The sequence below is a fragment of the Mercenaria mercenaria genome, chromosome 3, assembly GCF_021730395.1.
Source record: "Mercenaria mercenaria strain notata chromosome 3, MADL_Memer_1, whole genome shotgun sequence".
Lineage (NCBI taxonomy): Eukaryota > Metazoa > Mollusca > Bivalvia > Venerida > Veneridae > Mercenaria > Mercenaria mercenaria.
Genome location: NC_069363.1, coordinates 27,830,986 through 27,846,708, shown reverse-complemented (window position 1 = coordinate 27,846,708; position 15,723 = coordinate 27,830,986). Strand labels below are relative to the sequence as shown.

The window sequence follows — 15,723 nt, the reverse complement described above, 5'->3', positions numbered from 1 at the left end:
TGAACTTTTCAAAAAACAAACTTTAACAACTTATTTGCAACATTTATATGCATCAGATATTTAATGGAAATATTACAGTCACATACTGGATGATGAGAAAAATGTGGAAATTTTCATTGATTTAACAATAGATACATAAAGCTTGAACAATGTCAACATTCTGAAATGGTGTTTTTGTATAAAATCATTGGTAAATTGAATGAAACAAGCAAATTCGATGAATTGGAATCCCCCGCCGAAAGGGTCAGAGTTGAGGAACGGCAAAAAAATATATCCAGCAAAAAGTTAAGAATGTTACCAAGAAGCAAATAATTTCATTAGTCAAAATCAAATTAAAAGAAAATGAATGGTTTGTTTGGGTGGGGCTGGGGGGGGGGGGGGGGGGGGGGGGGGGGGGGCAGTTGGTTTACAGGTTGATTATAAATATTGATAGAAAATGAAAAAAGAAAAAAAAAAAAAAAAAAAAAAAAAAAAAGAGGGGGGGGGGGGGGGGGGGGGGGGGGGGTGGGGACCAAGGTAAGGTGGTGACCAGGTGTAGGTACACAACATCACATGTTTATAATAAATGTTCATGGAAAAGAATGAAAGAAGTTTAATGAAATTCTTCCAATTGGTTGGTTTGTTATGTACAGATCTGTGGATTTTTAAACAATTAAAGGGCAATAACTATACGGAAAATTGACCAATCGAAAAAAACCTTGAAGGGCATCGTCGCAGTATCTTGGTTCATGTCTGTTTCAAGTTTGATGAAATTCTACCTGCTAGTTACTGAGAAATGGCTGCAGACGGACATTTTTCATTAAATCAAGGCAATAACTCTGACGGAAATTGACCTATCAAAAAAAAAACTTGACGGGCATCAGCACAGTATCTTGTTCATGTCTACTTCAAATTTGATGAAATTCTACCTGTTAGTTACTGAGAAATAGCTGCAGACGGACATTTTTTATTAAATCAAGGGCAATAACTCTGAGGGAAATTGACCAATCAAAAAAAAAACTTGACGGGCATCATCGCAGTATGTTGGTTCATGTTTATTTCAAGTTTCATGAAATTCTACCAAGTAGTTACTGAGAAATGGCTGCGGACGGACGGACGGACGGACTGACGGACTGACGGACGGACGGACAACGCCATTTCAATACCCCCCTCCCGATTTCATCGGCGGGGGATAATAAAAATTATCTTTGCATCAGTGCAAACAGTTTTTAACTCCTTCCATTTAAGCAGTTTTTGCAGTGATGTATTGATACATATTACAGTCAGTACTAGTTGTACAAGAACTACTTCACTACCTCTGAAATTTTACAGGTAAACAACAAATACAGGAAGCAATTCTCTAGACAGCGGATATGACACACCATCATTTCTAGAAATATCTATGTTACACTTAAAATGGTAAAATTGCTTTTTATTGCAAACTGTTTTATCAACACCGATAAATTTGTTGAAAAAATATCGAAGGACTACTTAAATTTGACTTATATTTTTTTCATATAATTTTCTAAATACAAAAATTTGTTTTTCTTTAAACTCGTGTTTTATCACAACTGCATTCTGGACCAAAAATTGCATCAAGTAACAGTGAACAAACAATTCTTAAATGTTACTGCTGTATGGAATGCACTTTAGGACAAACAAGCGTTATATTGTACACTTAAATCCATTATTTGTTTGTAAACAAAATGAACTTTTAAGATGGGATTTCATCTGTAGAAGGTATTGTAAATTTGTAATTTTGACATTTACTGAAAAACACAACTGGTATGTAAATTGTGGTATTTGTAATTATGAACTAGGAAATTGTTTTAATAACCTCACATATCTGTCAAGATATCAACATATAATGACAAAATACCTAATGTTTTGTCCATTATATATCTGAATTGTTTTGTGCATTTGTTAGTGCAGAGTCTAAAATTCCACACACCTGCTCATTTTTCATAAAAATCAAATAATTACTATAATGACATTTTAAAAAAAATACCATTACTTCAAAACTAATTGTTTCATCAATCCATCATCCAAATTACAAAACTTCCCTAGGTATAGGCCAAAATCCTCACATATGCTAGATAAAAACACTGTTTATCATTAATGCTTTACTCTGTTCCATGTAGTGCACACACTGGATATAAAAAAACTTATAATTTTTGCTATAAAAGCCAAAATACACATTCAATAAGCACTTAGTAATCTGTGAACAATATAACATAGACAGACAGACAAATCACAAATTTAGCGATTTTTTCCTGCTTTAGTTTTGTCATTCAACTCAGTCAACTGACAACAGACTAACTTTAATGGAGAAAAAAAAACCTTTGTCATAACAGTCACTATCAGACATAATGTGAGTGCACTGAAATAGTGTTACATCTTGTTAAAATTTAAAAAAACGAAAGACTCTAAAAATGAGAAGAATTGAAACAGAAGATGGTAACATTTTAATCCACAGCATTTATCAGGATACATCCTAGCTGTAGCACATTGACATGAAAATAACTCACACATATACATATATCCATAAAACAGAATAACATCCATGATATTTTAGATCTGCCTATGAGTAAGATATGAACAATAATGTCTAGTCTGATTTTTATCTGTACCTATATAACATATCCTTCAAACTCCTATCCAGTGGGTGCAAGGAGCACCAAAGGTATTAAATTTAAAATTGTATCATATATATATATATATAGAATGTCAGTAGCTAGTCGCTAGGAAACCTTCATTGTAATGACAATACAAGAGTTACTGTTACCTTTATTGTGTATCACAACCACTGATGGATACTTGTTTACAACAAACCTCTGTCTCAGTAACCTTGAAATATAAATGTTACATACAAGTTAAGGTGCAATAATCTTTTAGGTGCTAACATTTCTTTTCAATGAGATACATGGGTAAAAATGCAAATGATGACCTATGTATAAATTCTTTAATACATAATGATGTCATTCTGCAAACATACATCTCTAGTTAAATTACTCCATCAAACTTTCTCCTGCATTCACATATCCAACTATAATACACCACTGTATGAAATACGTATGTACAACATTTTAAATTTATTTCATTTGCATAAATAATCCACAGACATAACAAAAGAAATGAAATGAACATTTGATAAATCAGCTGCTCTGTGTGAATTTAACTCTTTAATACCATATAATTTAGTTTTAAATAATAAACTGAGAAAAATACAAATACACTGTATTCCCAACATACTTTTTCCTGTGTATATAACAGTGTAACACTTACCCAACCTGGGCCGAGTTCAGATGTACTGCCATTGCTTTACAGGAATCCATTTCATTTGCCATCTAGAAAACATACTTCCTTTCTTATGAAAATGATAAAACAAGTAAACACACACTTTACATTCTGCAGTAAACTGGAAAAGGTGATCTGTCAACTAGGTCATAGGTTTAACACTGCAACTATCCTAAAGTTTTCTAGGAAGTGTATTCAAGATTGAATCAAGCAGGCTTCAAGATTTCTTTACATTAATTAAAAGAGCTAAAATAAACTAAGTATTTTGAAGAGGAAACAAAGTGCATACACCATAGATCATATCTTCTACTTCATGATGTCTTGGACCATCTGGGAACGCCAACAAAAGTACTTGGTACATTTTCTGGGCCTCCTTTATACGTTCTTCTGTCACCTCTGCACTTTGTTCCGCATACAATGATGACTGAAAGTAGCAGAAACCTTTTCAGAAGACGATCTTATACTTGTAATGTGAGGTTTATTCTACTTTTTATGTTTACAAAATAGTGGAATCAATATTAGAGTTACGTATTTTTAAGTACAAGTAAAGTTGATATTCAACATATCATTTACAGTAATGTTTTTACAACACTGCTAATGCTTCCAGTATGAGTCACCCTATAGTTGCTACTTGTCTAAATGACAAACAAGGAACAGAAGTCACATACCAACTTGGTAAGCCAGTTTCTGAGATCTGTTTTTCTAACTTTACCACCATACTGATAACTTGATGATTCTCCAAGGTAACATCGCATTGATGGTAACTTTCTTGGTTCTACATTGTTTGGTGGCATCCGAGCCTTTAAATCAAATAAACATATTTCTTAGTCTCATAAAAATAATTCTGGTTTCATCATATAAGGCTTAAGTATCAACTGCCAATATGTACATATCTGGAAATCATCTATTTTTTGTTTTTGTAAAAGTTCATGTAGTATAGAACAAACTTGGTAATTTGATTTTGTTGACAATCAATAGTCTATATGATCATGCAGGCTATCAATCAACAAAAAAACCCTCGGCTCCAAATTATCCTGTTTTCACTGTAGCCAACAGCTTCTTTCAAATAAATCAATTAAACACATATTATAATACACAAAATGTTCACACAGATCTACATCTGCAACATTTGTTCTATCATTATAATTTACAGGTTACACAGTTATTATAGATAACTTTGGATTTGTTAGTTAAGTACAGTCAAACACATGTTAAACACTACCTGTGAACAGAGACCATCTGACTCTGGTGACCAATGATCTGATCTCTGTTTAAACATTTTCACCTTAGAATAAAGACAACCTTGAAACAAATACTACTTTTGGTCTCTCCCTAGAATGATTCTTGTAGACAGGTTTGACTATAATTGAAATAACAAGGCTTTATCTATCATAATTTTTGCACATAGAATAACAAGGTCATAATAGTCAAAGCTTGCTTGTAAATATACATATCAAGAGTATAACTGCATTACTGTGGCTGGACTGAAGGCTCCAAACTGCCATGTTGTAAAATTCTCCCCAGCAGGTTTTATATACCAGAGGTTATAGGCAACTTTCTCTAGCTTCGAACCAGTGCCTGTAACATATTATATCATTAAAAACAAAACTACAAGACAGAAATGAACTTCAGTTAGTTAAAAATGTAAAAAAACTATATTTGAAAAAGTATTACATAAATGATTCTTGTAACATATTTATATAAAACTGAAATCTGGAACTCCAACAGTTTACTGGTTGTTTCTAAGTGCAGTCTTTTATATTAACAAATGGTAAGGTTAGATTCTGAGTCTGCTCTGTAAACATTGTTTCATCGCCTTAGTACCAGACACATTTACCCCTGGTAGGAATAATTTCATAGGCTTGGTACAAAAAAAAAATTACTAACTAATCTATTATAATATGACTAGCAATGCTTAAATCATCACAAAGATATCATGTTGACGTCACATCGACATGATATTTAGTGCCATATATGCATCAAGAAATAGCGCTTTCAAATTTGATCAAATATTTTACTTAAAACATGTTTAAAACGAAATGTCACATAGCACAACTGTCTTGATTGATTTTACACACACACTGAGTTGGTTATTCACAGTGCAGAGTAATTCGACATCATTTGTGCTCTAATGGAACTATTCCACAGACATAACAAAAGAAATGAAATGAACATTTGATAAATCAGCTGCTCTGTGTGAATTTAACACTTTAATACCATATAATTTAGTTTTAAATAATAAACTGAGAAAAATACAAATACACTGTATTCCCAACATACTTTTTCCTGTGTATATAACAGTGTAACACTTACCCAACCATATATGGTCCATGCGTGTATAAAGAAAGGAGCATGATGACCTACCGTATGGTGCCACATATGCGCGAAGGAACAGTTCCATCATATTTGATCTAAATTTTTTCATAAAAGACATGTAAGAAACGAAATAATTTATAGCAAAACCGTGTTTGAACACTATTTATACACTCTGGCTGTTATACATTGTACGAAAGAATTTCACTCTGGCCATGCCCTCATGAAATTATTACACTCAACCTATATGCACCCATCACGTAAAATTAGTGTTAAAACACAGTTTTGCTATAAATTATTTCTTAATTAATTAATGGTATAGCCACTATCTATAAATCTACTCAGGTAATTACAATACAGTTGCACGAGTCTAAATTCTTATTTTATTTGAAGCAACTTACTTGCGTTCCTGAAGACCACACAGAATGGCTGATGTCGAGACACCTTGATATGTCTCTGGAAAACATGAGTTGGAAATTCTGGTAGTAAGGCATTATATGCTGAAAGAATAAAACAAATTCTACATAACTTATATATCATGCGGAAAATGAAAAAAAAAACTTGTACAATTCATACATCCAGGTCCAGGTGTCACAAACTAAACGGGCAATCAAGAGCATTGAAGTTTAAAAGTTAGACCCCATTCACTAGTGATAGGAACTGCAAGTTTAGTTCACAACTGATCAATCAAAACAATCAGAAGGGTTTTCAGATCAATTATTTTGAATAACAATAAGAATCTATTTTTCCCCCCAGAAATAAGTAAAAAATAACTGTTTCAATCACAAAAGCTAGCATAAACCTTTCTGTTACCAATTCTTTACTTTTACAATAAAAAAATTTTTTTTTCGTTTAGTTATCTTATTTCCAACCAGTTTGAGATCTTTTGACTCAGTGGTGTTGAAGCCAATATTTTTATTTTTATCTCAATCCAACTTCAACAAAACCACTGCAAGGAACACAATTACACTCCACTCACCAGGGCAACACCCCTTACAGAAGAAAAAGGCCTGCTGCGTACTCTTGCTGTGTACATACAGCGTATATGATGCGTACATGATGTGTACTGAAATCAAGGGCTTTAAATAGTACGCAGGATATACACCGCACATACACCGATAGTATGTTTGTAGTACACTTTTGACATGCAAATGAGCTCTGCCGCGTACTACTTGCTGCATACATGCTGTGCACTACATAGTACGCAGCATGTACGCGGCACATACACTTTTCACATGCAAATGAGCCTGCGGTGTACTACCCCTGCGGCGTACATGCTGTGTACTCCTGGCCCGAGTCCTGCGACGTACATGCTGTGTACTCCTGCTGCATACATGCTGTGTACTCTTGTGGCGAAACTGCTGTGATAATGTAAATTCCTTACCCCACCAACTTTTGTATGCAAATGCTGATCATTTGGACAGAAAAAAACAGAAAAAAGATAAGTGACATGCATTAATAAGTATTTACCCTTACCAAAATAATGTAGATTGATGTTATCAAATAAATTAGTATGCTTTTCTTCATCCACTTTTCAATGAAATAAATCAATTTTTGTAGCATGTAATTTGGTAAACATTTGAAGAAAATGGCGTAACTGCATCAAGGGGAAACAACTTTAATGCAACTAAATATAAGTGTTATGATTTATTATAGACGATGTGTGCGTAGTATGTATTTATTTTGATTAAAATCCATCTGAGAACAATCTAGGACTGGAATTATATAAGCATTTATACACTTTTACGTCCGTAAAAAGTAGCGCACCAAAAAATTTTGGATGTTCTGAAAATATACGAGCGGCAAATCCGATGAACAACTTTTTAATTTGGTGAGGCCTTAATGAGTTAACATAATGAGCATTAAAGCCTTTATAAAACATGATAGGATGGTATTTTGCTTAAGAGTATTCAAATAACAGTGAGAGCTATTAATTCTTCTCGTTTGGGCGCTGTTGAGGCATTATCTTGGTAATTATTTCATGTATTACAAAATGTAATGCAACGAAGTTCAAATAAGGCTTTTCAATTATCCAAGTTAGAAAGCTCCAGGATTAATTCAAAATGAAGTGTACTTCAGACTTTTACCTAAAAAAATTCAAAGTATAAACACCAAAAGAAAATGAACAAGTCCCTCCCGCATATATGAAGTTTACTTCAGACTTTAACTTATAAAAAAAAAAACTAAGTATAAATGCCAAAAGAAATTGTACAAGTCTTTCCCGCGTATATGAAGTGTACTGCACAAATTTCAAAGTATCTGCGGTGTACATGCAGTGTACTATTTTCTTGTACAAGTCCCTCCTGCGTACATGCAGTTTACTCCTTAAATTTTCAGAGTCTGTGCTGCGTACTTGAAGTGTACTAGTGATCTCCTGCGTACATGCTGTGTACTCGTCGAAATAGTATGCGGCATGTACGTGGCATGCGGTGTATGTAAAATGTACTCCTCTGGCGTACTACTGTGTTCGCGGCATATACACAGCAAATACGCAGCATGTACGCCACAGAGGCTTGCTTCTGTAAGGGACAGCAGTCGAGCATTTAGGACAGATTAAAACTCGACAACAGACATGACATTTATATTTTCTTATTTCACATTAATTATCTTGATTTTTCATATCTTCCTTACTTCTTACCTAAGCAAATGGTGGCTAACGATATAAGAGGGGTAACTATGTTAAACTTTTCTGCAGATAAACCTGGCGTTATTAATAAGATTTTCTAGTTGTTCTGTTTTAACTGAACATAAATTCTTTACTGTTATAAAGTTGAACAGAATTTTGATTAAGCAATTCCAATTCAATCTGAATCAAAGAAATAATACACATGTATCTTTCCAGTGGTGGATCCAGGATTTTGGTTTTTGTGGGGCACAAAATTTTGAGGGGGACTGGAGGAATGGCATCTTGGAAAATATACCTAAAACGGTGCAATCAACCATATGTTTGACAAACATTGAGAATGAAAATGTGACATACTGACATCTTTTAAATTTGCAAAAACCAAAAGGATTTAAAATTACCAAGACAACACATTCTTACTAGTTTCACTTTTATGTCTTCGTCAGAAATAACAACGTACAATACAAATGATGTCACATCCGTTTGGACGCCAACGTCAATGTGACAAAAAGCACAATAAAGAATATATTTGTATTACTGTACTGTACAGTTAAAACTATATAAAAATCATTACTTATTTATTAAGAAATCAATTACCGGATGGCTAGGAAATCCCCTGAGGTAACCGGATGGCTAGACACTTCGGTATCAAGTCAACTCGTCCCCCAGTCAACTTGTCCCCGATTTGGTCATTCTGTCCCCTAAAACTGGCCATTTCGTCCCCCTCATGATAAAATTTGGTCAATTCATCCCCCTTTTGGTGATTTTGTCCCCCTAATTATATGAGGTGTTTTTGCTTTTTTATCATATCTTTGACTTTGAAAATTGGTATTTAAAATCATTGTGGGTTTTGAAGGAGTTATATTGGAAATGGTTAACCTTAGATAATAAGGTTGGATAAAACAAGTGAATGAAGTATTGCCATGCAATACAAAGTCCCCTACTGGAAGGCACCTAATTTCCTCTACTGCAGTACAACATAATGGACTGATATCTGTCAATGATGTATAAACGATATTGTACTATATATACAATATGTTATAACAAAACACTTGGATTAAAATTTATATATATAAAACCCTACAGTAACTGTTGTTTTCATATGGCATTTTTTTGCCCGATTATCAAAAAAGGTGTCATAAGTTATTTATAGTAACAACAAAGGGGGAAAAAATATATATATATATACACAAGAAACTCTTTACCAGGTAGAGATAGGTCAAAATGCTCCTAAAAATTGGATGTAACATGCATGTTGTACCACAGAAAACTGGTCTCGATTTTTCCCTACAAACAGTAATAAATAAGTTACAAAATGATCTATTTATAGTAATAACAAAGGGACATAATTCTAACAAGAGGACCATGATGGTCCTGAATCGCTCACCTCTTCCCACATGACCCAGTTTTGAGTATGACGTCGTTTTTTCTATTATTTGACATAGTGACCTAGTTTTTGAGCTCATGTGACCCAGTTTTGAACCTGACCTAGATATTATCAAGATAAAATTTTTGACCAATTTTCATGAAAATCCATTGAAAAATATGGTCTCTAGAGAGGTCACAAGGTTTTTCTATTATTTGACCTATTGACCTAGTTTTCGAAAGTATGTGACCCTGTTTTGAACTTTACCTAGATATCATCAAGGTGAACATTCTCACTAATTTTCATGAAGATCTCATGAAAAATATGGCCTCTAGAGAGGTCACAAGGTTTTTCTATTTTTATACCTACTGGCCTAGTTTTTGACCGCACGTGACCCAGTTTCAAAACTGACCTAGATATCATCAATGTGATCATTCAGATCAATTTTCATGAAGATCCATTGAAAAATATGGCCTCTAGAGAGGTCAAAAGATTTTAATAATTTTAGACCTACTGACCTAGTTTTTGACCGCAGTTGACCCAGTTTCTAACTTGACCTAGATATCATCAAGACGAACATTCAGACCAACTTTCATACAGATCCCATGAAAAGTATGGCCTCAAGAGAGGTCACAAGTTTTTTTTATTATTTGACCTACTGACCTAGTTTTTTATGGCATGTGACCCAGTTTCGAACTTGACCTAGATATCATCAAGGTGAACATTCTGACCAATTTTTATGGAGATCCATTCACAAGTATGGCCTCTAGAGAGGTCACAAGGTTTTTCGATTTTTAGACCCACTGACCTAGTTTTTGACCGCACATGACCCTGTTTCGAACTTCACCTAGATATCATCAAGATGAACATTCAGACCAATTTTCATACAGATCCATTGAAAAATTTGGCCTTTAGAGAGGTCACAAGGTTTTTCTATTATTTGACCTACTGACCTAGTTTTCGAAGGCACGTGACCCACTTTCAAATTTGACCTAGATATCATCAAGATGAACATTCAGACCAACTTTCATACAGATCCCATGAAAAATATGGCCTCTAGAGAGGTCACAAGGTTTTTCCATTATTTGACCTACTGACCTAGTTTTTGAAGGCATGTGACCCATTTTCGAAACTGACCTAGATATCATCAAGGTGAACATTCTGACCAATTTTCATGAAGATCTCATGAAATATATGGCCTCTAGAGAGGTCACAAGGTTTTTCTATTTTTAGACCTGATGACCTAGTTTTTGACCACACGTGACCCAGTTTCAAACTTGACCTAGATATCATCAAGATGAACGTTCAGACCAACTTTCATACAGATCCCATGAAAAATATGGCCTCTAGAGAGGTCACAAGGTTTTTCTATTATTTGACCTACTGACCTAGTTTTTGATGGCATGTGACCCACTTTCTAGACTGACCTAGATATCATCAAGGTGAACGATCTGACTAATTTTCATGAAGATCTTATGAAATATATGGCCTCTAGAGAGGTTACAAGGTTTTCCTATTTTTAGACCTACTGACCTAGTTTTTGACGGCACGTGACCCAGTTTCGAACTTGACCTAGATATCATCAAGGTGAACATTCTGACCAATTTTCATGAAGATCTTGTGAAATATATGGCCTCTAGAGAGGTCACAAGGTTTTTCTATTTTTAGACCTACTGACCTAGTTTTTGACGGCACCTGACCCAGTTTCGAACTTGACCTAGATATCATCAAGATGAACATTCTGACCAATTTTCATGAAGATCTTGTGAAATATATGGCCTCTAGAGAGGTCACAAGGTTTTTCTATTTTTAGACCTACTGACCTAGTTTTTTAGGGCAAGTGACCCAGTTTCGAACTTGACCTAGATATCATCAAGATGAACATTCTGACCAACTTTCATAAAGATCCCATGAAAAATGTGACCTCTAGAGTGGTCACAAGCAAAAGTTTACGCATGGACGCACGGACTGACGACGGACACCGCGCGATCACAAAAGCTCGCCTTGTCACTTTGTGACAGGTGAGCTTAAAAACAAGGGTGCCTCACCGTGGTGAACATTTCTGCCAAGTTACATCAAAATCCCTCCATGCATGAAGAAGAAATGCTCCGAACAAAGTCATTCTTGTATTTGACCTTTGGCCTCTATGTGTGACCTTGACCTTAGATCTTGAGACCAGGTTCTTGTGCATGACACTCCATCTTATGGTGATGAATATTTGTGCCAAGTATTATTAATATCCCTTTAAGCATTGTTGAGTTACAGACCGGACAGGAAAAAATCTCGTTTGGCCTTTGACTTCCAAGTGTGACCTTGACCTTGCAACTAAGGGCTCGGGTCTTGCGCACAACACATTGTCTCCTCAAGGGGAATATTTGTGCCAACTGATATTCAAATCCTGTTTTGCATGACAAAGTTATAGACTGGACAGGAAAAAAATCCTACTGACCTTTGATCTCAAAGTGTGACCTTGACCTTTAAGCTAGGGTTCTAGGTGTTACGCAAGACATGTCGTCTGATCAATGGGAACATTTATGCCAAGCAATATTGTAATCCCTTGGTGGACGACATAGATCTGGACCGGACAGGAAAAAAACCCAATTGACCTTTGACCTCCAATTGTGACCATGACCTTTGAGCTAGGGGTCCGGGTTTTGTGCATGACATGTTGTCTTATCATGGGAAACATTTGTGCCAAATAATATCAAAATCCCTTCATGGATGGCAGAGTTATGCACCGGACAGGAAAAAAGCCCTGTTGACATTTGACCCCCAATTGTGACCTTGATCTTTGAGCAAGGGATCCGGGATTTGCGCATGACACGTCGTCTCATCATGGGAAACATTTGTGCCAAGTGATATTAAAATCCCTTAATGAATGACAGAGTTATGGACCGGACACGAAACAGACCCTGTTCATGCCATGTTAATATTTGATTGCTCAGTGTGACCTTGACCTTTAAGCTAGGGTTCTGAAAGTTGTGCATGACACATTGTCTTATTATGAGGAACATTTGTGCTAAGTGATATTAAAATCCCTTCATGGATGGGAGAGTTATGGACCAGACAGGAGAAAAGCCCTGTTGACCTTTGACCTTCAATTGTGACCTTGACCTTTGAGCTAGGGGTCAGGGTTTTGCGCATGACACGTCGTCTCATCATGGGGAACATTTGTGCCAAGTAATATTAAAATCCCTTAACGAATGACAAAGTTATGGACCGGACACGAAATTGTGGACGGACGGAAGGACGAAATGACAGAAGGGAAAAACGCATTCCTATAGTCCCCGAAACTGGTTTTCAACCAGTAGGGGACTAATAAGCCTATAGGTTATAATGCAGTAATTCGGTCCAAAATGTGCTTCCGTGGTGTAGTCGAAAGAAGTCCTTAATAAATAGATCCTAATTTTTCCATTTTTCGCGCATTTGCGTGTAAATCGGGGGTCAAATGGGCATTTTTTCACTCGTGGAATGAATTTTACATAAAATAGGACACATTTCATGCTAATACTCGCATGTTTTTGAGTTGTTTACTTGAAAACGAAAGTAGGGTGTTTATTCTGCGGACCGCTTTCTGAAATGCGGCAATATGAGGGTACCTGACTTCAGTTGACTTGCATTTCACTGCATACTATTCAACACCCCTTTTTCTTTTTATTTTCTTGACGCAAATGTATGGATATCTTGTGGAAAATAGGTCTACGACGTAGTGAAAATCTAGAAACTGTAACACAATTGGTCTGAAGTAGCTGAATTTTATATGAAACAAAGAACAATTTCTTTTATTGGTATATAGACTATATATACCTATATATACGAAAGGTGTTAAAGGTTATTTAATCACATTAAAAGTCATTGATTGGGCTGATTGGGAGGTGTTTATGGTATTTAATTGCATGAGAAATTGTTGATTGACTAAAGAAATGTGTTAATAGTTGATTGGATTGAGGAAATTATTTGTAATAAAAAAGTTTAATCTTATTCAAGAGTTTGGAAATAAGCAGCAACAAATAGGCTACGAACATTAAAAAAGCAATCATGTTGTAGCAGACTTACAAAAATCGATCATTTTTGAAGCAAAAAAGTTCTTACAACAAACGAAAACTTATGCATATTTTTAGCATTAAATATATACTTATTTGAAAAAAAAAAACCCCGACTTAATCAGGTCTAGGAAAGTGGTATATTTACAGTTTACAGATTTTTTGATCTATAAATTTACAGATTAAATGTTTGAAAACTGCTAAAATCATATTTGGACTCAAAATCGCAGCTTGAAATTAATTGATTTATTTATGGTACTGGTTGGGAACCATTTTCCGGACACATTTTCTTATTTCGGCTCCATTATTCCCTGAAAAAATATTTTACATAAATGAAGCCCACACTGCACAAACTTCAGCTCCTTCCACATCTGATGTTGTAATCAGAATCGCGTTGTGACGTAAAATATGGGTTCCATGGGGCCTCAAATGGGGTTACTAAAATAAGTTATTTTTTCCGTCAGGTAAACCAGTATCCGGACAAATATTTTGACGGTGTTTTGTTGTTAATTTGATATCAAAATAAGTAATTTAACTATTTCTACACATTTCTTAATCATTCATCTCTTCAAAATTGCACATGAAACATAACCCGACGTTCAATACCAGCTACGAAAGCAATCCGAGGTTGACTATAAAAAACTCGAATTTCGTCTTATAAGAATTCCTGATGATTCCAATAGATATAGAATAAAATTAGTGCAAAAATCTACAGCCCTGCACTTATGTAACTTTTACCGTGAAATTAAAAGTAGAACATGTTATCAGCAGACAATCATTATGTAGTCTGAGTATTTCTTCCCCACTTGATACCTCGGCTTGTGTGAACTACTGCGCATGTGCAATGCTATATTCATGCCCCGTTAAGTCAGAAAGTTGTTTTGTGAACGCAGGTGAGTTATCATCAAAAACCCAAACGTTTTATAGCCTTATAAAATAGTGATTTGTTGTAGACATGAAGAACAAATATCTAAATTATGTAGATGAAACAATTACTTGAATAACAACGAAATAAAGCGTATATTACATGTGTCCGGAAACTGGTCCTGTCTGGAAAATGTTCCCAACCAGTACACATAAATAAAGGTCAATTGTAACTTTCAGTCATTTCTGTTGATGTTAGATTTTTTAAAAATGCCAAAAACTCCGTCAATAAAAATGGCTGAAACTCACAAATGACGTTGATTTATGCATACTGTAAATAAACCAATCAATTTCAAGCTGTGGTTTTTTGAATAAATGTAATTTCATCTGTTTTCATACACACACTCTGTAAATTTACCCATCAAAAAATACAGATAATCTTAGTCCAAATAATTAGACGTGAAAAAGTTGTCATTTGACGTTTAACAATCAATATTCTGACATTTTACATTTTACTATCAAAGCCTTTTTCGACATAACATAGAAAGTAAAAAATGTAAAATATCAATTAAAATGCACTTATAAAGTGATATGAGTTATGTTAGGTCTTATATTTAGGACTAAGATAATCTGTAAATATACCACTTTCCTAGACCTGTTAATTTATCATATTTTGATTTATTTCAAGAATACGTTTAAAAAAAGGGGGACGAAATGACCAATTCGAAATCGCCGAGGGGGACGAAATGACCGGGACGAAATGACCAAATCAGGGACGAGTTGACTGGGGGACAAACTTCCAACATAAAAACGGTTGAAACTGTTTAGCATATAAACTACTTTTATTATTAAACTCTTTATATATCAAACATGTTTACAAATGGACAGTGAAAGGAAATTAATTTTACCTCTTGTCAAGCAAATAAAACAAAGTACACAACAAAAACAAGAAAATAAACGAGAAAAGACTCGTATCTCCGCCATGTTGTATACAAATGAAGAGGAAACAAGGGACGTTACTCGGAGGCCCGTCATGCCGCTTGTCGAAATGCAAATTTATTTCTTTTACCGTCCTTTTGTGAATCAATACAATGTACATAAGCTCTGTAAAGCTTTTGGCTTGGCTTTTTAGCGACCCTATTTCAAGAACAGTTTAAAAACAATTATACTTTACCCTAGCAATTTGCTGGTATCCATTTACAGCTGGGTCGACTGAAAGTGCTTTGCCCAAGGACATA

General features: G+C 34.8%; 1 protein-coding gene across 1 annotated transcript in view; it reads right to left on the bottom strand.

The window, feature by feature from the left end:
* LOC123525859 (uncharacterized) overlaps nt 1-15,480 on the bottom strand; it is a 177,554-nt gene extending 162,074 nt beyond the window's left edge. Inside the window, exons 1-7 of the mRNA XM_053538077.1 lie at nt 15,394-15,480; nt 5,991-6,089; nt 4,751-4,854; nt 3,945-4,076; nt 3,566-3,700; nt 3,265-3,326; nt 2,765-2,826 (exon numbers count right to left, since the gene is read on the bottom strand). Coding sequence (XP_053394052.1) covers nt 2,765-2,826; nt 3,265-3,326; nt 3,566-3,700; nt 3,945-4,076; nt 4,751-4,854; nt 5,991-6,089; nt 15,394-15,469 — 670 coding nt within the window. The 5' untranslated portion in view covers nt 15,470-15,480. The remainder of the gene's footprint in view (nt 1-2,764; nt 2,827-3,264; nt 3,327-3,565; nt 3,701-3,944; nt 4,077-4,750; nt 4,855-5,990; nt 6,090-15,393) is intronic.
* Nucleotides 15,481-15,723: the final 243 nt, after the last annotated feature.